Raw genomic sequence first — 25,594 nt, 5'->3', positions numbered from 1 at the left:
ACGTTGGCGCCGGAATCCCTGGTGTTGTGCCGCACTACATCCCGCCGCCATCAACCTTCAACGTGCTTCTTGGCTCCTCCTGGTTCGATAAACCTTGGTTTCTTTCTGAGGGAAAACTTGCTGCTGTGCGCATCATACCTTCCTCTTGGGGTTCCCAACGAACGTGTGAGTTACACGCCATCAAGGGTCAGTGCATAATTCATATATTCAGAGGTGACATAATCATTCTTAACACTTCTGGACATTGCACAAAGCTACTGAAAGTTAATGGAACAAAGAAATCCATCAAACATAGCAAAACAGGCAATGCGAAATAAAAGGCAGAATCTGTCAAAACAGAACAGTCCGTAAAGACGAATTTTTTAGAGGCACCAGACTTGCTCAGATGAAAATGGCCAAATTGAATGAAAGTTGCGTACATATCTGAGGATCACGCATGTAAATTGGCAGATTTTTCTGAGTTACCTACAGAGAATCATACCAAAATTCGTGACAGCAAGAAATCTGTTTCTGCGCAGTAATCCAAATCTAGTATTGACTTTACTATCAAAGACTTTACTTGGCACAACAATGCAATAAAATAAAGATAAGGAGAGGTTGCTAAAGTAGTAACAACTTCCAAGACTCAAATATAAAACAAAAGTGCAGAAGTAAAATGATGGGTTGTCTCCCATAAGCGCTTTTCTTTAACGCCTTTCAGCTAGGCGCAGAAAGTGTGAATCAAGTATTATCAAGAGATGAAGCATCGACAGAGGGGTTTGGAGTTTTCTCAACTATACATGTTATCTTATCTATGTAAGTTTCAGAGGCTCCTTTTTCGTTATACTTAGGCTTGCTATTCTCATCAAACAAATTTTCGGGAACAAGCCAACCATAGTTATTTTCTAGAGCTTCATGCATTCCAAGGAGCTTACAAGGTATTGTTGTCTTAATTTTCCCACCATCATTAACATTATTAGTGTACCTTATTCTATCCATGTCCATCTTTTCAAGGGTACTAGCAAAGTTGGTATAAGAGCCAAGCATCTTATATTTAATAAAGACTTTTCTAGCCTCTCTTGCTACACCACCAAATTCTTTAAGAAGGGTTTCTAAAACAAAATCTTTCTTTTCTCCTTCTTCCATATCACCGAGTGTAAGAAACATATGTTGAATTATAGGATTGAGATTAACAAACTTAGTTTCCAACATGTGTACTTGTTGCCTGCCAAAACCCACCGGCGAGCAGCGACGAGCAACACGAAGAGCCGGGAGGCTTCCAAGACTGCTGGTGGGCCCTGGTCCCTCGGTCGATGGCCCGCAATGCTCTGGTACACGTCCTGACGGTCGCAAGGGCGTGCCACCTGACCTATACCTGGTCAGGGAGGTGTTGGATCGCTTCGATTAGTTTCCTGCATGGTAGACACGTAAACATTAAATGAGCCTCGATCGGCTCTCAGGTTACCCTGCTCATCGGCTCAAAGAGCCGATTGACCCATGGTTCGTATAGATCTTGCAATAACATGGGTATCCTGCTTCATTAATATTAAGCTAAATCGATCTACGACAGTTTAGGGTTTTCACCGTATAACCGGAACATCCTACACGTAGTTGAGCCTAGCAGATACGAAAGATGATGGAAAGCTAACCCTAAAAGAGGCCTAAAAACCAACATAGAGTCGATTCCCGGAACATCCCTTCTAGGATCGGTAAGCCATACCTAGCGCACTACCGGATCGTTCAACCCGTTTGCAAGGCCTAACCATACGGATATCAAACTAATCCTTGCAGAACAAGGAGCAACTATAACAGATCAAATCTACTAAATAAAGATGAAGCAAGATGCCGCCCTTACACCTAAGATAGATGTAAGGACGGCTAGACATCGAGGGGCAGCATAGCTAAGCAAGCATATCAAAAGAACGACAATGCAAGCCCCAAAACATCTACGATAAGTAGTGTTACTCGCCATCAACAAGGCTTCAGTACGAGCAACACCAGATAACGAATAAACCTATACTGCCTAGATCGCAAGATGCGATCTAGGCAGGATGATGCTTACCCGGAAGAAACCCTCGAAACAAGGGGTGGCGATACGCCTAGATTGTGTTTGTTGTGAACGTGGTCGTCCTCCTTTCTCAATAACCCTAGGTACATATTTATAGTCTGTAGACTTTCTATCTTTGGAATACACCTCACCGTGTACGAGCTAAACTCTATCTCTTAATTCTAAACTAAGATGCAATCTACTATAATATACAGATACACGGGCAATCTAGCCCAAACTCTCGTGCAAGGCCGCTTCAGAGACGCTCCACGTGTATATCCTCCAAGCCCATCTCAATTACGGCACATCTTCTGCTATGGCTAAATTCTGGTGATAACACATGCCCCCCTGGTTTTGGTAATGATAATTTCAAAACCACTCTGTTTTTTTTTCTTCGTAGGGTCACGTCGTGGCAGAGCAGAACCGTCACAGTATCCTTTCATCATGATGCCTTGCCTTCTCAACTTCTCTGCACGATTTGATAGTTTTGGAACCATGTCCTCGGAAAACCGCCGTAGCATTAAATTTCCACTATATCCCCTTTATTTAACCGCGTCGAGCAGCTCGCCTCTTCATCCCCCTTTTCCGCACTAGGCATCAGCAAAAAACCCTCCTTTGCACCATGGATTCCTCCTCCTCCTCCTCTACCTCATCGGACCTTTCCTCTCTGTCCTCTTCTTCTCGCAAGCCGACGCCGGAGTGGGGATCGTTGGCGGCGCACGACATCCTCGCCCCAACAACGTGGGACAAGGAGGATCACGACTCCTCCGTCTGGTCCGAGGATGACAAGTCCTTGACCGACGGAGAAGACGACCTCCAGTTCCTCGTCGATGGGGAGCTAGAGGCGGAGAGCGAGGATGACTCCTTCTCCTGGGACGACTTCACCTCCTCCGACGAGGAGGAGGAAGAGGAGGAGGACACCTCCTCGTTCTCCGACGAGCCGCCGGCGAAGCGCTTCCGCGCCGGGTCGGACGACGATGACGACGAGGAGGAGGAGGAAGAGGCTCCTGCCGAAGGCTACGGCAGCAGCGACGAGGAGCTTGCCGGTAGCAGCGCCGACGGCAGCCATGACAGCACCGACGAGGGCAGCGACGGCCCTTAGACTAGGACTACTAGCATAGGACTAGTAGCAATCGGCTCTTCTTTTGTTCTTCTTGTCTTGGCCCTCGTTCTACCGAGAGTCCCGCCCATTTGATTTCATGCGAGGCCAATAGGATTCCCTTCGTGAACCAGAATTTAGATCTAACTTCTTGGGCCTACTGCTTACGAGCCTGGCCTAATCCTCCTGAAGATTGGGTTTCATGGTATAACAGAATATCCAAAACCCACCAAGCCACCTGGGAAACCACAGGAATAGCCGATGCTTTAGCTTTATCACTGTCTCCACTTGAGAAACATGAAAACCTTCTGAAAACCATCGGCTACTTTTGGTCTGATGCTTTAAATTGCTTCATGTTTGGCCACGACCCCATGACACCAACCCTACTAGACGTGGCCATGATCACTGGTCTAGACATTGCATCCCCAAGCCCCTCTGCTTTTATGCTGCCAAAGGTCCCTTTCACACTCTCTTCCAAAACAGAGTGCACAAACTGGGGTGCTTATCTTCGACGCCACATGAAAAACAAAGGCCCTGTAATAGAGAAAGAACACACAACCTTCCTGAATTTCTGGTTGGAACACTTCATATTCTGTGGCCCTTCACTCGCTCCAACCAAGAACTATCTCTCCTTGGCCTATGAACTTGCCAGAGGCACACAGCTGGGCATTGGCAAACTGTTCCGTGGAGAGGTCTATCGATATCTCCAACTAATGTCTGTCAAAATGTTTTCCCAAAAGACAGTCAAAACAGGAGGTCCCTGGTGGTTTATTCAACTATGGGCTCAACTGTATTTCCAGAATCATGTCCCAAACTTTCCACCTTTGTCCACCTGCACCTTTCCAGATATTAACGGGAAGCCAATCCGGTGCACCAACTACGGCCAAGTTCTATATAGCCTTCCAGGTAGTAGACTGACCCTCAAGGAAGCATCGGAGTGGTTCAGAATTTTCCACCAAGGCCTGGACAATCCTCTCTTCTTTCCCTATACGGAGTCTGAAAATTTCGAAAATCCAGTCTCCTTCAGGCTAGACAGCTTTGCCGATGACGCCAACACTCGGCAATTGTATTCCATCATGATCCGTCCCTGCTTCCTTCCAGTTGGCATGAGCACCTCAAACAGGATCATCAAACCTGGTTATGAGTCTTATCAGCCGGTCGTGGCAGCCCGACAATTTGGTCTTGGGCAGGTGTCTCCTCATTTCTTCCTCCACCACTTAACAGAGAGCAGAGCTGATCTGCCCGATGTCCTCACGGGTCAGAGGTGTTACTCTTTCTTTGACACTCTAACCATCCCAATTCCTCACAACCTCTCTTTCACCTCATCAACCGATGGTTTTGAGACTTGGTGGCCAATGTGGAAGACTCATGCCTTCAGGAGAGCTCTGGGACCGTTACTAAAACAACTCGATGTTGAATATGACGTCCCTGCAGAACAGGTACCACTACTCACAAATTTTCTTGAAGTGGCTCACAATGATTTCTTTCCTTTTATAATCCTGCTCTATCTTCTTGCAGCAACAAGATGGCCCAGAACCTGTACATGATGACGGCTCCCCTTTCAACTTCCTCGGTTCCTCCCACCAGCTTCGGTGGTCCTCTTCTGCAAAAACTCACCACCCTTGAAAAAGGTCGTGATGCAGAGCCAGCCGATTCCACAAAAATCGGCTTCCAAGAGTAGAGCATCTTCTAGGCCAGCTGCCCCCCGAGCCTCAGCTAAGGCGAGAACAGCAGTGAGGAAAGTAGCCGCCAGGAAGACCTTGAAGCGCCAAAACCCTACTCCAGCCCCAGAAAGTTTGCACGTAAGCTGATCCATGCCTTAGCTGATTTCATCTATCCTTCTAGGCTCCTGCAATCATGCCTGTATTTCTTTTACAGACCTCTACTGAAGAAAACTCCAGCGAGGAGACACAGTCCAGTCGAAGGGACTCGAGCTTGGGCAACTCTGGGAAAACCACCACACAGAGCCAGCCAGACTTGCCACCGTCGGCTTCTAAGAAAAGGTCAGCTCCTGAACCTGTTGCTTCCCAAGCTCCCATCAAAGCAGGGCAGGGCGGATTACGCACAAAGAGCCGATGTATCAAGAGAGCTCGCAAGGAATCGCAAACCTCTTCATCAAACCAGGAGGTTTTAGATGTAATTACTCTCCATATTCTCCTTGGCTCGTCTTTCATGCTACCCTGTTGCTGCTCTTAACGGCTAACCACTTCCTCTGCAGACTGATGACACCTCCTGTGGGGAAGTCGAGGAAGTATTGATGCCATCCGCCACCCTGGACCTAGCAACTCCTGACAGTGTAGCTGACAAGGTTGCCACCTTGGCCAAGCCCACAGCAGAAACACAAGAGCCGATCACCTCTTCATCGGCTGTTCCTCTGGTCTCAGGAGAGGTACACTCCCTTTCCTTAGCTCTGCCTTTCTCTTTTGTTGTATACTGACGTTGTTCTTGTTGTCTGTCAGGGTTATGACCTCTCAAGCCTGCTAACATTCGACCCTGAATCCATCGAGCCGGCTACGTCTAAAGCAAGTGCAGAGTCAGGGCCCAGCGTTACACGTGATCAACTCCAGCACCTCAAGGCCCTGCTCTCCTCCTCAATTGAGACATTGGTTGAAGACCCCGGAGAAGTGAAGAGCATCCTTGAAGACATCCAGCCTCATCTCCCGGTGACGTTGCAGGTGAAACTCTGGCCGGTTGTGACTTTGTCTGCTTATAGGTCAAGGGTGAAATTGGCTCGTCAGAGAATTGGCCTACGCCACGCCCAACTCCCGTTGAAAGCCGATATTGCAGACAAATGTCAGCGGCTTAATGAGAAAAAGGCAGCTTTGGACGCCAAAACTGACACCTCTGTCAGTACTGCTGAACTTGAGACCTTGCGCAAGGAGTTGGAGGACCTTGAAGAGAGAGTCTGGGCCACCAAACAGCTCATCCAAGATAAGGAAGCTCTTATTGCCCACTCCCACGATGAAGCAGAAGGCCTCAAAGCTGAACTGAAGACTGGTCTGGCCGAAATACGTGCCCTGAACAAGCAGCTGGTGACAGGCCATGATGAAGATGATGAGGCCGAGATCGCCGAGGTGGATCGTGTTCGAGCTAACGCCCTCCATGCCCTTGAGGCATTCCTTCAGTAGAGCTTCTCTATGTAATCTGATAACTGCTCAATTGAGCTTGTACCTCTTGAGTCGATGGCTGCGCATCGGCTTTTTATTCTAAAGTCGATGTCTGTGCATCGGCTATACTTAAAAAATTTCATTTTTTTATGGCCGATTGATTTATGAATCGGCCCCCATATTTCATTTTTTATGGCCGATTGATTTATGAATCGGCCCCCATATTTCAATGTCCATCATCCCACATATTTGGGAAGTATTTCTTGAGATGCTGGCCATGGACAGCCACTGGGCACCTACTTCGTAGCCTCGTACCTTATCCGTTTAAGTGCCCCCCCGAGCCGAATCTTTCAAGTAATTGAAGATATCGGCTCTCCAGTCATCTTACTATGACTACGTGACATGCTCGTGGTGAGATCATTGCTTTTTATTTTTTGGGGCCGATCGCAGGGATCGGCCTTGCCACGTACGTCTGCTGACTTTGGTCTTGCTACTCTATCAGGCCGGTGGATAAGACCAGCCTCACCCCGTTTTTTGACGCTTCGATGCGCTCACAGCCGTCCAAACTGATTCCAGAGATCGGCTCTTGATCGTCTGCATCCCAAATATTCATGCCAGCTAGTGAGATCTCGATCGAGTCATCTGCATGAACGACCTCCACTTCATCTCCATCCCACTGTATCAGGCATTGGTGCATCGTGGATGGAATGCAGCAGTTGGCGTGAATCCAATCCCTCCCTAGCAAGACAGCGTAGGTGCTCTTGCTGTCGACGATGAAGAATGACGTAGGGATGGTTTTTCGACCCACGGTTAGATCAACGTTCAGCACGCCTTGCGCCTCTGATGCTTGGCCGTTGAAATCGCTTAGCGTGACGTTGGTCTTGATCAGATCTTCGTTAGAGCGTCCCAAACGCCGTAGCATGGAGTATGGCATTATATTGACTGCCGCTCCCGTGTCGACCAACATCTTGTTGACAGGCTGCCCATTGATATAACCTCTTAGGTACAGGGCCTTCAAGTGCCTGTAGCTCCTCTCTCGTGGCTTCTCAAAGACAACTGGCCGTGGACCGCAGTCAAACTGTGCTACTGGCACTTCTTCAGTTCTTGGAGCATGAAACTCCGATGGCAGTATGAACACCATATTTGTGTCAGCCGATGCCTCTGCATCGGCTTTTGTCTGCTTGGGGCGCCATTCCTTCTTATGTGGCCGCGCCTCCATCTCCAATGTCTGCTGAATTTTCACGGCCAGATCGGGCCGTGCTTTCCTCAACGTGTACAGGTACTGCGCTTCGGCTTCCTCCAAGTTACGTAGCCAGCCCTGAACCTACGGCTTACGGGAATGACTGAGTCCATCAGGGCACCACCTTGGCCGGTGGTACCTATCTTCTTCTTCATCTTCTGACTCCTCGAAGTCTTCATCTCGAGATGACTCAGCTCGTCCGCTCTGAGGTGGGAGAGGCCCTAGACGCTTGAACACTGAAACCTCACTTGTACCCTTCCTCTCTTGTCTACATTCTGGGCAGTTGTCGATTGTAGGCAATCGGCTCATTCCTGAGTCCCAGCAGTGCTTAAAGAAAGGACAATCCTAGTGTCTGTCCATGTCTTCCTGCTCTCTTGATCTCCCTTTAGCGCGGCGTTCATATCCTTCGTCGTCTCTATCATATCGACGATGTTTTCTGTTGTCTGCACCAGACCGACGATATCTGTCGTCATCGACGTCGTACCGCTGGCGTCGGTCGTACTGGTACTCATATTTGTTAAGGAGATGCGCGGAGAGTGGTCGTTGGTACCGCACGCTTCTCACTTCTTCCTCGGTGAGGTACCGTCTGTTATCATATTGGGGCCGGTCGGGTGGATCGGCCTCCTTCTTATCCTTGCCACGGGAGTGACTGCTCTCCTCTTTATCTTTACCATGGCGGTCTACAGGCCCTGCCATGTTGATATCGAAAGAGAAACCCGGCTGACGCTTCCTGGCATGGTTGAGCTCCACCATGTTGACGCCAGGAAACGGTTGCATGTCCACTTTCATGGCAAACTGACCGAAGATTAATCGGCCTTGTTCTATCGCCATTTGAATCTGTCCACGCAACACTTTGCAGTCGTTGGTGGCGTGGGTGAACGTGTGATGCCATTTGCAGTATGGTCTCCCGTTCAACTCTTGCACCGTAGGGATTTTATGGCCTTCGGGTAACTTCAGCTGTTTTTCCTTCAGCAGCAAATCGAAAATCTGCTCAGTTTGGCTTAAATCAAAGTCAAACCCTTTTGCAGGCCCTGGTTGTTTCACCCATTTGCAGGACACGGGGCCTCCCCCCCAAGTCCATTCAGCCACGACGACTTCCTGATCTTCTGCAAAGTCTTCAACTTCATCTGCCTCGACTAGGCCTATCGGGCGCTTGAACTTGTCTTGGTACAATTCTGGGTGGCGCTGTTCATATAATGTTAACTTCTGAACCATGTGTGCCAGTGAATTGTACTCCACTTGGAAAGTCAGATCCTTGAGTGGCGCTGCGAGACCTGCCACTGCCAGCTCGACTGCTTCCTTCTCAGTTAAACGAACCGAATAACATAGGTTCTTGACAGTTCTGAAACGCTGAATATACTCAGACACCGTCTCTCCCCGCCTTTGCCGCACCTGCGTCAGATCGGCAATGCCAGCTTTGGTAGCTTCTGAGTGGTATTGTACATGAAACTGCTCTTCCAGTTGCTTCCATGTCCGAACTGAATCTGGTGGCAACGAGGTGTACCACCCAAAAGATGGACCCGTGAGAGATTGCGCAAAGAACCTTACACGTAGCGGGTATGATGCTGAAACCATGCCCAACTGTGCCAAATATCGGCTCACATGCTCAATTGAGCTAGATCCTTCTGATCCACTGAACTTTGTGAAGTCAGGGAGCCGATACTTGGGCGGCAGCGGGATCAGGTCATATTCGTTGGGATACGGCTTGGAATAGCCGATTGTTCTCCTCTTTGGCAGGATACCAAACTGGTCTCTCAGGATTGCACTGATTTGATCCACGGTATGAGCTGCAGGGGTTGAGCTTTCATGACTTGTTCCGGTGGCATATTTAGCTAGCCACGCATGTTTCTCAGCGTCTGCTCCAGAACTCCCTCCTGCTCAAGCAATCCCTCCTGCTGTAATCTGGTTCGTGTGCGCCCAGTTGTTGCAGTCCGGCACGTATGTGCACACGTATCCATGTGGGATCTCTTTGGGTGGCTCATACAGGAATTGATAATCGCCAGGATCACCTCCAACCTTGTAGACGACGTATGCCGGTGAACCTTGTTGCTGAGCCGCAAGCGTGAATGGTAGTTGCGGCCTGGTGTGGAACGGTATTTCTCCCTGGTGAGTCCCTAAGGTAGGTCCTGACGGAGAATACTGATGCTTCATCATTTCCTGAACCACACGAAGCGCAACACGCTCGAAAGCGTTCACCAGGCTCTCAGAATGACGATGTAGAGAATGAGCCACCATATAATTGGTTTCCTGGCGCAGGGCTCTGGTGCGCTCCTCCGAAGAAAGAGACAGATCTACTCCATCGAGCACACCTTCGGGTGTGAATCCTTTAAACCTAATGCCATGTGAACGGGTCTTTTCGAAAGAGCCGATAAGATCGGCTTCGAAGAGAGCCTTAAGCTCATCATACTTCTTCTTGTGCTCTTCAGGCAGATCTTCGTACTTGACTGGTTCGCCTGACATCTCAACTGCAGATGTTGACGTGGTTGTTGCAGATTGTCCCACCGGGCGTGCCAGAATGTGTTGCCTGCCAAAACCCACCGGCGAGCAGCGACGAGCAACACGAAGAGCCGGGAGGCTTCCAAGACTGCTGGTGGGCCCTGGTCCCTCGGTCGACGGCCCGCAATGCTCTGGTACACGTCCTGACGGTCGCAAGGGCGTGCCACCTGACCTATACCTGGTCAGGGAGGTGTTGGATCGCTTCGATTAGTTTCCTGCATGGTAGACACGTAAACATTAAATGAGCCTTGATCGGCTCTCAGGTTACCCTGCTCATCGGCTCAAAGAGCCGATTGACCCATGGTTCGTATAGATCTTGCAATAACATGGGTATCCTGCTTCATTAATATTAAGCTAAATCGATCTACGACAGTTTAGGGTTTTCACCGTATAACCGGAACATCCTACACGTAGTTGAGCCTAGCAGATACGAAAGATGATGGAAAACTAACCCTAAAAGAGGCCTAAAAACCAACATAGAGTCGATTCCCGGAACATCCCTTCTAGGATCGGTAAGCCATACCTAGCGCACTACCGGATCGTTCAACCCATTTGCAAGGCCTAACCATACGGATATCAAACTAATCCTTGCAGAACAAGGAGCAACTATAACAGATCAAATCTACTAAATAAAGATGAAGCAAGATGCCGCCCTTACACCTAAGATAGATGTAAGGACGGCTAGACATCGAGGGGCAGCATAGCTAAGCAAGCATATCAAAAGAACAACAATGCAAGCCCCAAAACATCTACGATAAGTAGTGTTACTCGCCATCAACAAGGCTTCAGTACGAGCAACACCAGATAACGAATAAACCTATACTGCCTAGATCGCAAGATGCGATCTAGGCAGCATGATGCTTACCCGGAAGAAACCCTCGAAACAAGGGGTGGCGATGCGCCTAGATTGTGTTTGTTGTGAACGTGGTCGTCCTCCTTTCTCAATAACCCTAGGTACATATTTATAGTCCGTAGACTTTCTATCTTTGGAATACACCTCACCGTGTACGAGCTAAACTCTATCTCTTAATTCTAAACTAAGATGCAATCTACTATAATATACAGATACACGGGCAATCTAGCCCAAACTCTCGTGCAAGGCCGCTTCAGAGACGCTCCACGTGTATATCCTCCAAGCCCATCTCAATTACGGCACATCTCCTGCTATGGCTAAATTCTGGTGATAACAGTACTAAAGAAGCAACAGCAATTTCATAAGTAGGAAAAACTTTTACCGAGGATCTATCTTCAAAATCTTCAACCTTACTAACATGAGTAAAAAATGCTTCTATATTATCTCTTCCAATGATAGACCCTTGTCCTACCGGTATGTCTTTCAAAGTGAACTTAGGAGGAAACATGATGAAATAAACAAAAGGTAAATAAAGTAAATGCAAATAACTAATTTTTTGTGTTTTAATATGGAGAACAAGACAGTAAATAAAGTAAAGCTAGCAACTAATTTTTTTGTGTTTTTGTTTTAGTGCAGCAAACAAAGTAGTAAATAAAATAAAGCAAGACAAAAACAAAGTAAAGAGATTGGAAGTGGGAGACTCCCCTTGCAGCGTGTCTTGATCCCCCCGGCAACGGCGCCAGAAAACAGTCTTGATGCGCGTGAGACACACGTCCATTGGGAACCTCAAGAGGAAGGTGTGATGTGCACAGCAGTAAGTTTTCCCTCAGAAAGAAACCAAGGTTTATCGAACCAGTAGGAGCCAAGAAGCACGTTGAAGGTTGTTGGTGGCGGAGTGTAGTGCGGCGCAACACCAGGGATTCCGACGCCAACGTGGAACCTGCACAACACAATCACGATTTTTGCCCCAACGTAATAAAGGAGGTTGTCAATCTCACCGACTTGCTGTAAACAAAGGATTAGATGTATAGTGTGGATGATGATGTTTGTTGGCGAAGAACAGTAAAGAACAATTGCAGTAGATTGTATTTCAGATGTAAAGAATAGGACCGGGGTCTACAGTTTACTAGTGGTGTCTCTCCCATAAGATAAACAGATGTTGGGTGAACAAATTACAGTTGGGCAATTGACAAATAAAGAAGGCATAACAATGCACATACATATATCATGATGAGTATTATGAGATTTAATCAGGGCATTACGATAAAGTACATAGACCGCTATCCAGCATGCATCTATGCCTAAAAAGTCCACTTTCAGGTTATCATCCGAACCCCTTCCGGTATTAAGTTGCAAACAATAGACAATTGCATTAAGTATGGTGCGTAATGTAATCAACACAAATATCCTTAGACAAAGCATCGATGTTTTATCCCTAGTGGCAACAGCACATCCACAACCTTAGAACTTTCTGTCACTGTCCCAGATTTAATGGAGGCATGAACCCACTATCGAGCATAAATACTCCCTCTTGGAGTCACAAGTATCAACTTGGCCAGAGCCTCTACTAGCAACGGAGAGCATGCAAGAACATAAACAACATATATGATAGATTGATAATCAACTTGACATAGTATTCAATATTCATCGGATCCCAACAAACACAACATGTAGCATTACAAATAGATGATCTTGATCATGATAGGCAGCTCACAAGATCTAACATGATAGCACAATGAGGAGAAGACAACCATCTAGCTACTGCTATGGACCCATAGTCCAGGGGTGGACTACTCACACATCGATCCGGAGGCGATCATGGCGATGAAGAGACCTCCGGGAGATGATTCCCCTCTCCGGCAGGGTGCCGGAGGCGATCTCCTGAATCCCCCGAGATGGGATTGGCGGCGGCGGCGTCTCTGTAAGGTTTTCCGTATCGTGGCTCTCGGTACTGGGGGTTTCGCGACGAAGACTATATGTAGGCGGAAGGGCAGGTCAGGAAGAGTCATGAGGGGCCCACACAGTAGGCCGGCGCGGCCAGGGCTTGGGCCGCGCCGCCCTGTTGTGTGGCCACCTCGTGGCCCCACTTCGTTTCCTCTTCGGACTTCTGAAAGCTTCGTGGAAAAATAGGACCCTGGGCGTTGATTTCGTCCAATTCCGAGAATATTTCCTTACTAGGATTTCTGAAACCAACCGGGGCAGATTGTATAATATCTTTTTTCTGTTGGGAAGGTGGTACATGAGATTATCCTAACACAACAAAAAAAGATGGTACATGGGGTAGCTTACTGTAGGTTGCTTATATAAGGATATATAAAAAATTTGAAAGGAGAAAATCCATCAACAAATTTGAGTTGGCACTTCCCTTCATAGACTTGACTACATCACTCGAAGATTCAACCCGGCTTTCTAGTGAAAGACACCCACTTCAAAGCAACATACAAAATAAAAAAATTCACAACTATTTTGAGTTGGTACTGCTAATATATGCTTATTCATTCTAACATGAACAAAATAATAATATCAAGAATATTTAGAATCACCACTTATATATGATGACAAGTACCATGATTTGTTTTAAACGGGACAAAATTTAGGTGGAAACCGATACAAATTAGCATCAATTAGTACGGGAGACCCAATTTTTGCGGTGGTTCCTCTATTGCTATCTAAGGTTATTGAAATTAAGGAGGAAAAGCCATAAACAACTTTGGAGTGGCACTCTTTCCTTCATTTATACACTTGACCATATATATATCGCTTGAATTAAGGTTTAGGGCATGTAGCATGGAAAACTCCCACTTCGAAGCTACATAACAAACTTTGCCACTTTTCTTATCCCCGCATCATCCTTAAACCCGTTTGCGATGATACCATATCAGCAACGGAGATTGGAGCGCAACCATTGACAAATAATTTGGAAATGGACATTATATATAACCGTTTCTAATGTGGTCAACCCGATAGCGGCCCATTCCGTTCACCCCGTATGGCCACGCGTAATTTTTTTAATTATAGCTTGTATCGATGTCGTTTCCATAGAGAGGTGTCCTTAGTGCCGCTCTATACTAGTGTAAGTTACTTGTGGCATGTGGAAGACACGCCACCAGTATGTAGGTTACTAGTAGTGTGTGGAAGGCAAGCCATTAGCAACATTTGCCGTTGGCGCTTGGTATGGCACTACTAAGCATTCATATACTAGTGATTGGCATTCCCCTCTGGATCCACTTTTTAAAAAAACTTGTATTATATTCCCTTTTATGTTCATATGAATGCAATGCTCGGTGGACATCTTACGTAAACCTCCTGGCTTAACATTTGAACATCTCAAATAATTGGAAAAATATCATCAAACACTTGTTAAATTCCATCTAACATGATGAACAAGTCATGCCAACTCATTGTAATAGTCATCTTCTCACCTCACAGCTGGACCAGTAGACATTGTTGGCACTCTTTGCAAATGCTCCATCTCAAACACAGTGCTGCTTTGGCTCACGTCAGTGGACATGGCACTACCATACCAACGGTTGCCGTTCGGGTTGCCTCTACTTGCGGCTGCGGCCGTGTAAAAATCAGCATCTGTGTCTCCGCGTGCAACCTCGAGCTCAAGACACTCATGCAACTGCGCCACCACGTCCGTCATAGTGGGCCGCTGATCCGGTGCCTGTGAAGTGCACTTGAGCGCGATGTCTGCGGCTTTCCAGACGCCGTTAATATCATGGTTGCCGCCAGGGGCGGAGCCAGGATTTTGACATAGGGGGGGCGGAGAAGACGACAATCACCGAAAAGGTTACACGTTACAATATAGCATCCATGTCGAAGCATGACAAAATATGTTTGGCAATAAAAATAAAAGCTACAACATTTATGTTTTTTAACCATTTTTTGGCTTAAATTTAGCATTATGACTACCACAATCAGGCAAACAAATAATCTATGCAAACAATTGATAATCTTAGGCGCTTGAAACGTTTGGAGCTTCAAGCATTTGGCTTGTAAAAAGAGAAACTGCCATTCTCTTCCGCTTTGAGGCATAATAAAATCAATAGAAAAGTATCTAGTTAACAAATTATTCTAAAATTAAGTGTTCTAATTATCAAGACAGATGGATCGTAATTCATAAAGGAAAATTACTAAGTAAGGAGTAGCTAATAGCTGCTTACGGTGATCGGCGAGCCGGCAGAGGCATAGCTTTGATGCAACGATGGTGCACACACTCTACCGCAGACGGGAGGACGGAGCGCCGGAGTGGCGCACCGCGGCCGTATCGAGGTCAGGTCTCCTAGCGCCCTTGGATGCGGAGCGGCGGCAGCGGCAGGAAGAACGCCCTTAGGGTTTGCTGCGATCTATTTCTTTTGAGCGTATTTGTTTTAAGATCAAATTGATCGATCGATTGCGTACGTTAGGCCGCGCAAAGGCAGGTCCAGGAAGATGGGCTCTTGGGCTTGTAGTCGCTACATATCTGATAAGTATAGCCTAATTAAGTACCTAATCTTCCCGCAAAAAAAAAATTAAGTACCTAATCTTCTCTAGCTATTAGCGCATGCCATGTACAGCCTGCTGCAAAATGTTGAGGGGGGCCAACCATTGGGGGGGGTCTAGCCCCTGCTCGCCCCCCCCTGTCTCCGCCCCTGGTTGCCGCCCATGCGTGAGTCTACCACGCCCTCGATGTTTCCACGGGCAAGGCATTGTCGTACCCATTGGACGATGCTCGTAGGTTCTGGATCACTCCTCAAGGCTGGCCTCCCTGTGACTATCTCCAACAACACTACGCCGAAACTGTACACATCACTCTTGTTGGTCACCTGAAATGTTGCTCCGTACCTAGAAATGTGTGGAATGCATCGGTGAGTCTCAGCCTTTTTAATAGGAAAATTACTCCAGTGTACCCACCCCAACCCCAAAGTGGAAAATTATGCACTTGACTTATTTATGGCATCCTTGATTCACATAGATCTTTATATGAAATTGTAGCTTTTTTTAAAAAAAAACAAGATCAATTTTCAGAAGTGGAATCCCACGCACCAATATGTTTTTCATTTGCAAACTAATAGGTCACTTTTCAAATTCTGAACTTTGATCAACTATGGAGAAAAAAAAAGGCAGAGCATACATTCTATTCCTACGTGTGAATTATACTACTACTTTAGACAACTAAAATGCATCTATTCCTCCATTTTAACAATTTTTGCAATATATTTTCTAGAGCATATAATAGATTTCTTTTTTTAAAACAAGGCACGCTTACTCAGGATCAAGGTAACCAGGAGTGCCAACCAGCCTGGCCGTGGACGCATGGGTATCACCATCACTATTGCAAGCCTTCAGCAGGCCAAAATCAGCGATCTTGGCCTCCAGGTTTGCATTCAGCAGGATATTGGCTGTCTTGACATCTCTATGAATGAGGGGCGGGTTGCATCCCTTGTGTAGATATTCAAGTCCTACATCCACATCACACGGTCATCCACCACATTACCTTTTGATCCCCAGCAGTGAAGTGTCGTGAACAAAATAAGGATTTAAAGCTCACCTTTGGCAGATTCCAGGGCGATGTGAAGTCTTTGTCTCCAGGTTAATGATCTGGTGTTGTGCTCTCTCCCTGCAGAATATCATCAGATGAACAGTATATTAGCATGCACTCCTATTTTCGTTAGAATTCTCGCTTGTACATCTTATATATAGTTATATATATGTTGTTGAATCTTTGAAACATAAAAGATTTGAGGAATTTACATACCTCTAAGATGTTCGTGTAGGGATCCTTCAGACATGTATTCATAGACAAGAGCCATATACTCTCTATCCTTGCAGTAGCCAATCAAAGATACAATATTCTTGTGATGAATCTTAGCCAAGGTCTCAGCCTGAACGAAAAACGAACTATGCATTACGAAACTGAATCCAGAACGACACGCATTACACACTTGATGGGGTCTTTTTAAAGCTCACCTCTGTAAGGAATTCTTGTACACCTTGCTGTGAAGATTCAGACCGCAGTTTGACAGCAACTTGGGTGCCATCCTCCAAGTATCCGTCATAGACATTCCCAAACCCTCCTCGGCCGATCACTCGCTGGAAGCCATTCGTGATGGCCTCCAGTTCACGGTACGTGAACCGACGATTTTCAATTTGCAATGAGGTGTGTCCATTGCGGTTCTGAGTGTTCGCGATAATTGCCTCGTTCTGTGGCCTGACACTATTGGTTATTGTTGCTTCAGAGTACAAAGACCGAGCACGCAATCTTAGGTTAGTTAATCACCCCACACTTGCTCATTTGAGCCCAAAGGTATGTATTTCAGAATGATATCTCACCCAATTTTCTCCTTCGGATGCAAAGGAGTAGTACTGAGAGAAGCACTATCAGCAATACTGCTAATATGGGAACAGCAACATAGACAATAAGCATAGATCTGGTCTTCTTTTTTAGAGGCTGACAGGAGTTTCCGTTGTTGCAAAGCTTTGGATTATCACCATATCTAGCAAAAGAAAAGAAAAAACTTGTAAATCATATTGATGATCAAAATAAGAACTATAAACATCACTGGAAAAGTTGATACTAGAGGTACCATGTATCAACCTAAGTGTAAACGTGTCATCCTGAGTTCTTTTTAAAAGCCCGGAAGGAATTGATCCACTAAGTTGATTTCCGGTCAAATCTCTGAAACAGAACACGAAATATTTGCCAGTGTCAATTTAAGCAATGTGTCTATTGAACAATTTTGAGAACTTCTCGAGCACTATGTCACAAATTACTTACATAAGTGTGAGCGAAGACAGTTGCGAAAGGGTGTCAGGAATGGATCCCGTCAGATTGTTATGTGACAAATCCCTGCCAAGTTAGCAAGGAGCCCGACAAAGAAATTATTACTCTATTTATACAAAGATTAGCAAATAATCAGGAATTTTTGGTTTAAAAAATTTCCTACTTACAAGTATTTTAAACCATTGAGACTTGCAAAAGCAGATGACATGTTTCCACTCAGGCCACTAGAAGATAGATTCCTGCAGCGTGTTTATACAGCAGCGGCTTAGATAATTTTAGTCACTGCTAACTAATAATAGTATCATAGTTTTAACCCAGAGAAACATCACATTAAAATAACTCACAAGCCTGTGATAGTTGGTGGGCTAGAAACAGCATAGCTACAACGCAATCCATTCCATACGAAACTTTCAGGTGCGCACGGATCACCCATCCAGTTCCTTTCCACATGGTACTTGTTTCTAACGGTTGTGATTGCAGAAACTGTAGTAGAATTTCTCAGTAGCAAGTAACACATAATTAATACAAATGGGATACATATAAAACGGTAAAAATATGATTGCCATCATAACTCGTGCACATGCATTTGATCATAACTAATCCGTACCTCATGTAAAAAAAAAAACTAATTCGTACCTTCCTGAGGGACCGTGGCTATGCCAGTGGTGGGGATGACGGAGAACACCTCAAAGGCGTTCAAGATTGGCGGGAGTGTGGAGTTGGCCGTGGCCTCCAGTGAGATAATGTATTGCTGGGAGGCGTAGTCGGGTTGTGGATTGTAGAGGACGATCGTCTCGAGGTACCTGAGGCCCAGCGTTGTCTGATTCCACAACTTGCCGTTGAGCTTGACATGGAACTGGCGGATGGCATTGCTGGGAATGTGTTGCAGTTCTGCCATGTACAACATACATACGAACCTACATGTATATAGTATATTGAGTTATGTATATTTGTATTGTATGAAATGATCTTCTCCTTTACTATTTTTCTAAACAAAGGCATATGCATCAATTGATGCAGAGGCTGGGACATAGCCTCCCTTTCGAAAAGAAAAATGTGGTTCGACCCACACAAACATACTTCATGCAGGGAGTAAAACATTCTTGATGGGTATGGTGGTCCTTTGTGAGCAGTCCATGAACCACACCAGCAAAAATGAATGGGGTGATCTTGAAATTAAATTTTAAGAAGGCGTAAGCAAGGTCAAATGGTCATTTCTTCGAATAAACCCTCAGGATGAATGTTTTTTCTGAACCGTGAAGTGTGAATCTATGATTCTGTCACCTCGAGGTAGTGTGGTTATTTATGTTGGTCATTATTTTTAAACAATAAAAATCTAAAACTAGGTGACCGACCATCACCCATGTCCATCAACATTGTGGCGGATATCTTGGTTGTCATGATGCTAGATTAAAGGATAGCACCACACGGTGATATTTTTATCCTTCATCGCTATGATGAGACCATTGTTTTCATGCATGGATCAAGATTTTGGTAAGTTTAAGCACATGAAGTTAAAATTGTCAGCATTTGACCTATTACCAGGACTTAAAATAAATTTGCGTGAGAGTGAATTATTATGTTCCAAAGAAGTCAAAGCGGGGCCAATCAGTATGCGATATTATTCGCATATGAGGATGACCAATTTTTAAGTAGCTATTTGGGTATTCCGATTCCTTATCAAAGGCTAACCAATAGTGAATGAAAACACATTGAAGTGTGGCTCGAGAAGAGGTTAGGTAGCTTCAAAAGAAATCTACTATTTAAGATGGAAAATGATTCTTATTAATTTGGAACTAAGCTACTACTACCTCAGTTTCCAAGAATAAGGCTTATATTATTTTTGAAAAGTCAAATTACGTAAAGTTTGACCAAGTTTTTAGAGAAAGTGTTAATATATACAATCAAAACTCAACACCGTTAGATTCACCATGAAATATATTTTCATATGATATCTATATAATATCTTGGTTATTGATAGTTTTTCTAAAAATTTGGTCAAATTTTATTTAGTTTGACTTTTCCCAAAGAAAAATAGACCTCATTCTACCGGCAGGTAGTATATGATATTATTCTTCGAGAACTCTATACCTAGTACTAGGGACGGAGACAAGGGGGGATGCAGGGGCTACCCCCCCCCCCCCCCCCCCCCCATGATCCTGGTTTTCTTCACAAAATTAGCCATGATTGCTTCTTATCTATGGTGCTTCAGATGGACGCGCATTTGGCCAGGGCGTTATGGCGCCCGGACTCTATCTTACACCGTCCATTGCATCAAGATTAGTGAGATTTTTTGCGAAAAAGATCCTAGGTTTTACCAGATTCATATCAGGTAGCCCTTGTTGTTTATAAAGTTCTTCACATAATCAAATGTGGATCCATAGTGTCATTCTTAAGTTCTTTTGAATTTGAAGATGAAGATCTAATAGTCAAAAAGGTTCTTCACAAAAAATGCATTGTGTATCCATTGTTGCCATTATAGGTATCATCTATAGGATCTCTGTAAACTTCTTCACGGATCTTTATACAAAGAACTAATTTGGCATGAATATCTAATAGAAGTCAAGAAGTTATCCACAAAAAAGAAGATCTAACAGAAGATCCATAACAAGATATCTATTAGGAGATCCATAAGAAACATGCGTTGGATCCATTTATTTCTACAAGATCCTAACAAATACTGGATCCAAGAATCTCAATGAGATCCTAAAATTTTACAAAAAAAGGAAAGAAAAAAAAGGAAAACAAATACGGAGATCTGGCGGAATGCGTCGCGCCCATCGGGATTGTGCGCCGGCACTGCACCCGTCGGCGACCAGCCGCCGCACAGTGCAGCTCCGTGGACGACGCGCCCGGCCGTGGCTACCGCGCCGGAGTGCGCCTCTGGGAGGAGAGCGGCAGATCGGCTGGTGAAGACTAGGCGGAGCGGCCGGCCGGAGAGAGCGGCGGCCCGCACGAGAGGCAGCGCCGTGCCGTCCGTGGACGAGGAGGCGCCGTGGCCGGCCGGAGTTCCCGCGCGCGAAGGAAGCCCTTGAGGTGGCCGGCGGCTGGAGATGCGTTGGTGAGGGAAATTTCTAGGGTTTCTTGGCTGAGTTGGGCTATTTATACCGCTCCCTCTTTGGACTACTTCCTAATAGTAGAAAGTTGATGGTTCTTTTTGCAAAACAGCCGCATGCGAATCTCCAACGACACCGAATCGAGATTGAGTCTGGACGCCATAAGGGCATGTACAATGGTGATATCTTAGCAGTGTCACGTAGGATAAATGCTGAAGTGGAGGAGAGAGAATGTTAAAAAAAGGGTTTGCCTTCTCTTAGTTAAGAGATGATCTCTTAGCACAACCTCTCTCACCACAAATTTAGGATATCTGATTACTAGAGATAGGACTAAAAAATAACCCATTGTACATCATGTTTTGTTGTTATATCTAAATTACGTGGCGCCGCTATGATAAGACAGTCTTATCAACCACTGTACATGCCCTAACGCCCTGGCGTAAGACTTATCGGTTTCAGATAGCTTAGCCCCCCTTATGCACAGCATAGTACTAACTCAGCCCCCCCTAAGCTAAGATCCTGGCTCCGTCCCTGCATAGTACACTATATATCTATCTTTCTATGGCTACAATATACCCAACGTGTTTAGTGGAGTACTATATGAGTACTAGTAGTACTCTAGTACGTGTACATACCCGGGCGGTTTATCTTTGGCGCTGGGCTTTTGTTCCCATGCGACAACGATTGGCCTGGAGGAGTTGGTGGGCGTGGCGGCAGTCTGCATCACGGCCGATGGCGCCTCAAAGATGTCAGTGACGCCGTTCTGCACCTTGTTGGTCGTTGAGATCGCCGACCACTCGTCCATTGTCAACGGGATCCATATGCGATCGTGCGGATCGTCGGGGTATCTAATCCATATCAGCAAATTAATCACTCTCATCGATCATGTACATGTCCTCATCAGTTAAATCATTCACGGACTATTGGCCTACGTATATATGTGCCTCATTACCTTACGAAATTATCCGTGGATGCGCCCGCGTTGGCTCTGCCGGCGAGAACCAGCGCTCGGGACGCGTCCGCTTGTGGGTAGAGCTTGTTCTGCAGAGGCCTGAGCTCGAGGCTGGAGATGAAGGGCGTCCCGGAGCCGGTGTTCACGAGGCACACCTGCAGGGAGTCGCCAGAGATGACGGTGATGATCTCGGCGATCACCGGCATGTCGCCTTCCGAGATGTTCACGGTCTGCCAGTAGTTGACGCCGATGTAGACGTCGAAGGTGGGCGACCTGTTGAGGCCGTCGTAGTTGGCGTACAAGAACATGGCCCGGATGAGGTACTTGAGCCCGATCACGAGGGACCGGAGCGTGTAGCAGCTGCGCGTGCCGTCGCCGCCGCCGAAGCTACGCACGTTGCGCCAGATCTTGTCCTGCGTCGGCCTTAAGTACTCGGCCGAGATGTTGTGGTTGGTGCCGGCATCGGTGAAGGCGGCGTCGGGGACGTAGGAGAGCTTGGTGGTGTTGTCCACGTACCCCGTCTCCACATGGAGACCGCAGTCGATGTTTATGAAACCTGCATATATACAAATACAAGAGGATAGACAGCTACAGAGATTGATCGACGAAGGGTTTTTCCTTTTTCTTTTGAGGTAGCGCGATGCAAGTATGCAACCAAACTGCAAGAACATGCGATGTACTCACCTAAGCTATCAACCTGCCCGTGGGCTTGAATAACGCCGCCCCCGGCAGCGAGGCCGAGAAGAAGCAACACCATCCACCGGCCAGCCATTGCTCTTGCTCTCGGCGTACCAGGACCTGTGCTTCACGAATTACTTGTATGTATGTCTAACAGGAGGTATATGTAGGAGCAGTTCTTACCCAGCTGGGGGAAAGATCACGTGGGCGGTGGGTTGACTTGCATATATATGCATGGGAGTGAGTCAACCGCCTCGCTGGGCGCATGCATATGCATGGCCTGGAAGCCCCGATCGATCCACAGCTTGAAATCTTTGACCTTTTCCTCTCCGCGATTGTCGCGGCGAGCGGACAGCTTTTTTTTTTTTTTTTTTGGCGGACAGCTCTTTTTAACCTGGACGATCATTGATTCCCAGAAACTTGTGGACAAGCTCGTGCCGCTGTGAGGCTGTCAGAAAGGAAAAACATGTACGTGCAGCTGTGAGAGCAAATGTTTCTTCGCGACCGTGCCCATGCACGTTAGTTCTTGAGTTCTAGAGGAAGTTGCGTCAACTCTCTTGGAGCATCTCGTGCGCTGGAGCATATTGGGCAGGTTACAGAGTTCAAATCAACAACAGTTAATGCTGAATTTTTGAAGAAGTGGATTTCTATGATCTGTGCAATCAGTTTCATCAAGGGAAGCTTTGCCTTGATAGTATAAATGGTTGCTTCGTCACTTCAGTCCCAAAAAAGAAGGATGCTTCCACTGTTAATGATTACTAGGAAGTCGCGCGGCGCACACAGCGCATGTATGAGGGATATGAAATGCATCTGCTTTGTTCTAACAATACTCAACTTACGTATTCAATTGTGCATTGTTAGTCTCTAAGAGTGTTTGGTAAGACAGGGATTTAATTAGGTGGTAGTATTTTTTACGGATAGAAGAGACGATGAACGATCCAACAATTTTTTTCAGTAGCAATGCAGTAGTATGTTCTCCGATTAAATAGGCGACGTATCGTGTAGTATTTATTCAAAGTAGCTAGTAATATTTTCTCAAGTTCTTTTTTCAAAGTATGAAGTGGTATTTTTATTGGATAAAATAGGCGAAGGAAAATTCAACAATTTGATATGTTTCCTGAATAAAAAAATCGAAAAATCATTGACATTTTCTTAAAGCAGATAACATTATTTTTGTTGGAGTAACTGCTAATATTTTTGTCAAATAAAATTGCAGCATACCATTTAGCATTTTTTTTGCCAAAATACCGCTAAGGTCAGGTTAACAAACTACATTTATTCCAAAAATAACACAACAGCTTGCATCAAGGATATATATTATTTCAGTGGAGAAAAGAGGTTAGTATGGATAGAAAAGCTACTGCTTTTCTGGAATTATATGGGCGCTTTCACATTATTTACAATGACTTGTGGTTGTGCCTCTAGGGCTTATATATGTGCACGGATCTAGGGTTTCTACGGAGAGTCCTACCCTAAATACAAGTTGCCTAACTATAGAATATTACATTATCGTCCATGTCAAGGATCCATCTACTTCCTAACTTGTCATGGATCCGGTTTCCTTCATTGGCCTAGTTTCGACTCATGGCGTAGGTCGGTTGGGATCCGGTTCCTTGCTCTTGGGCTGGACTTACTCCATTTTCAATCAAAAGCAACTGGGCCACCCGGTGGGCCATATGCCACCACCACCATCTGTGGGTCACTTGGGCTTGCTAGATCTAGACCATGTCGTTGACATACGCATTAAGTATACCCACAACAGTAGCCCCCGAAGTTCTTCATGATTCAGCATTCCCTCGTCTAGCTTAGCTTCCGCTTCACTTCAATCCGGAAAGAATCTTGAAGATCTTCCAAAACAATATTATTTCCGACCTCAACGTAACCAGAAATTCTTCAATCTCGATCTAACGGCAACTGTGCAGATTTTGTGCCCTCCATTGTGCATGACTTCCTATTTTCCCGCGAAAATTTTTCGGTAGGGTGAATCTTCCCGGATAATTCGGAATCTTCCTGTTAGATCACCCCCGCAACTGTTTCACCGCTTCTGACCTAGGACACGTGGCAGAAACTGAACGGATGCACACACGCATCTCAAGGCTTGGCCTATAAATAGCCATTGGGTGCGTTCATTTTTCGTTCTTTCACCGCATCCTCAAGTTCATCTTCCTCCCTCGCGCCTACGCCGCCCGCAAGATCTGATCGTCGGTGAGCTTCATCCCGAAAACTTCGACTGTCGCCGCTCCAAGGCTCGACTGCGCCCAAGTTGCGCACAGTTGGCCGGGATTTTACTTCCGCCGCCGATTCATGGTCACGCACAGGCCTTCCACCTCTCCTCCAAGCTCTTTGCACCCGCCGGAGACGACGGGGAACCGCCACGCCATTGCAGGTGAGTTTCGCCGGACTTGAAAGAGACGGGGTAGCAGGAATTCGACTAGCTTTAAAGTTTCTCGATATTGTACTTGCAGCCGGAAGTATGCCTCAAAACCCTCCATACACTGCTGAAAACACTCTGGATGTTCCTCCTCCCATTCAACTGGAACCTTTAAATGTTCCTCCTTTATCATTTCTACCGCCACATCTTTCCGAGCCTTGCTTAGCTCAACCTTATTCCGCATCTTCCAGCAACCCACTTGGAAAAATTCCAACTGAGGGGGATGTTGTAGAAGAACTAGAAGGGAAAGCTAGGATGGCAAACAAGGTAAGAGAGGCGGGGATGAAGAAGGCTTTCAAGGCTAGGAACAGGGGAGGAGAGAAGGGTCAGTGGTGGCCTTCCAAACTTGATAGATTTTGAGTTGAAGTCCCTTCAAGATGAGGGCTTCCTTGCTCCTGATTCTGGCAGGTTCACCAAGGATAGCTCGACTCTGGTTTCGAAGGTCAACGAGCGAGTCTTCACCAAGGCTTGGGTGAAGCGAGTGCTTTCTCTTCTGCCCTCAGACTTCTTCCTGGAGGTCCTGAACACCTACGGGCTGCAGCCCCACAACATCTGCCCCAACGCCTACACCATCCTCTCCAACTTCGTCACTTTGTGCGAAGGACACCTGGGAGTGCATCCAGATATCCGCATGCTCTAATTCTTATATCGCATGAAGAAGGAGACAAAGGAGAAGGCCATGGTGAATTGCGGAAGCATGACCTTCGTGCTCCGCTAGAAAAGGATATTTCCGCCAATGTCCTCCCACGAGTCCATCCAGTAGTGGAATGTCGGATGGTTTTACATCAAGAATAAGATCGCTCCGGATCGCCCCAGCGGCCTCCTAGGATTCGTCAACAGCCCTCCAGTGGAGAAGGACTCCTGGAGCTATGTTCTGAACCTTGCCCAAC

General features: G+C 46.1%; 1 protein-coding gene across 1 annotated transcript; it reads right to left on the bottom strand.

Annotated features, from left to right (window-relative positions):
- Nucleotides 1-14,108: 14,108 nt before the first annotated feature.
- LOC127326516 (putative leucine-rich repeat receptor-like protein kinase At2g19210) lies at nucleotides 14,109-22,392 on the bottom strand. The gene is made up of 15 exons (XM_071825155.1): nucleotides 22,280-22,392; nucleotides 21,596-22,151; nucleotides 21,279-21,491; nucleotides 18,224-18,504; nucleotides 17,932-18,070; nucleotides 17,755-17,826; nucleotides 17,582-17,653; nucleotides 17,402-17,482; nucleotides 17,137-17,300; nucleotides 16,774-17,036; nucleotides 16,562-16,688; nucleotides 16,355-16,423; nucleotides 16,073-16,265; nucleotides 15,469-15,648; nucleotides 14,109-14,555 (listed from the first exon to the last, which is right to left on the bottom strand). Exons 1-15 carry the CDS (start codon nucleotides 22,365-22,367, stop codon nucleotides 14,240-14,242), a joined length of 2,814 nt encoding a protein of 937 aa, XP_071681256.1. The 5' UTR covers nucleotides 22,368-22,392; the 3' UTR covers nucleotides 14,109-14,239.
- Between the last annotated feature and the right edge of the window lie 3,202 nt (nucleotides 22,393-25,594).

This window comes from Lolium perenne, chromosome 1, assembly GCF_019359855.2.
Source record: "Lolium perenne isolate Kyuss_39 chromosome 1, Kyuss_2.0, whole genome shotgun sequence".
NCBI classification, from domain to species: domain Eukaryota; kingdom Viridiplantae; phylum Streptophyta; class Magnoliopsida; order Poales; family Poaceae; genus Lolium; species Lolium perenne.
This window is presented reverse-complemented; position numbering and strand designations above follow the sequence as displayed.

Excerpts from the sequence above, each read along its gene's own strand:
- LOC127326516 (XM_071825155.1), bottom strand. The coding sequence starts at position 22,367 with ATGGCTGGCCGGTGGATGGTGTTGCTTCTTCTCGGCCTCGCTGCCGGG. Across the intron at positions 16,689-16,773 it reads TACAAGAATTCCTTACAGAG|GCTGAGACCTTGGCTAAGAT; the intron begins GTGAGCTTTAAA and ends TTTTTCGTTCAG. Across the intron at positions 14,556-15,468 it reads GGCGTGGTAGACTCACGCAT|TGGCGGCAACCATGATATTA; the intron begins GGGCGGCAACCA and ends TGGCTCCGCCCC.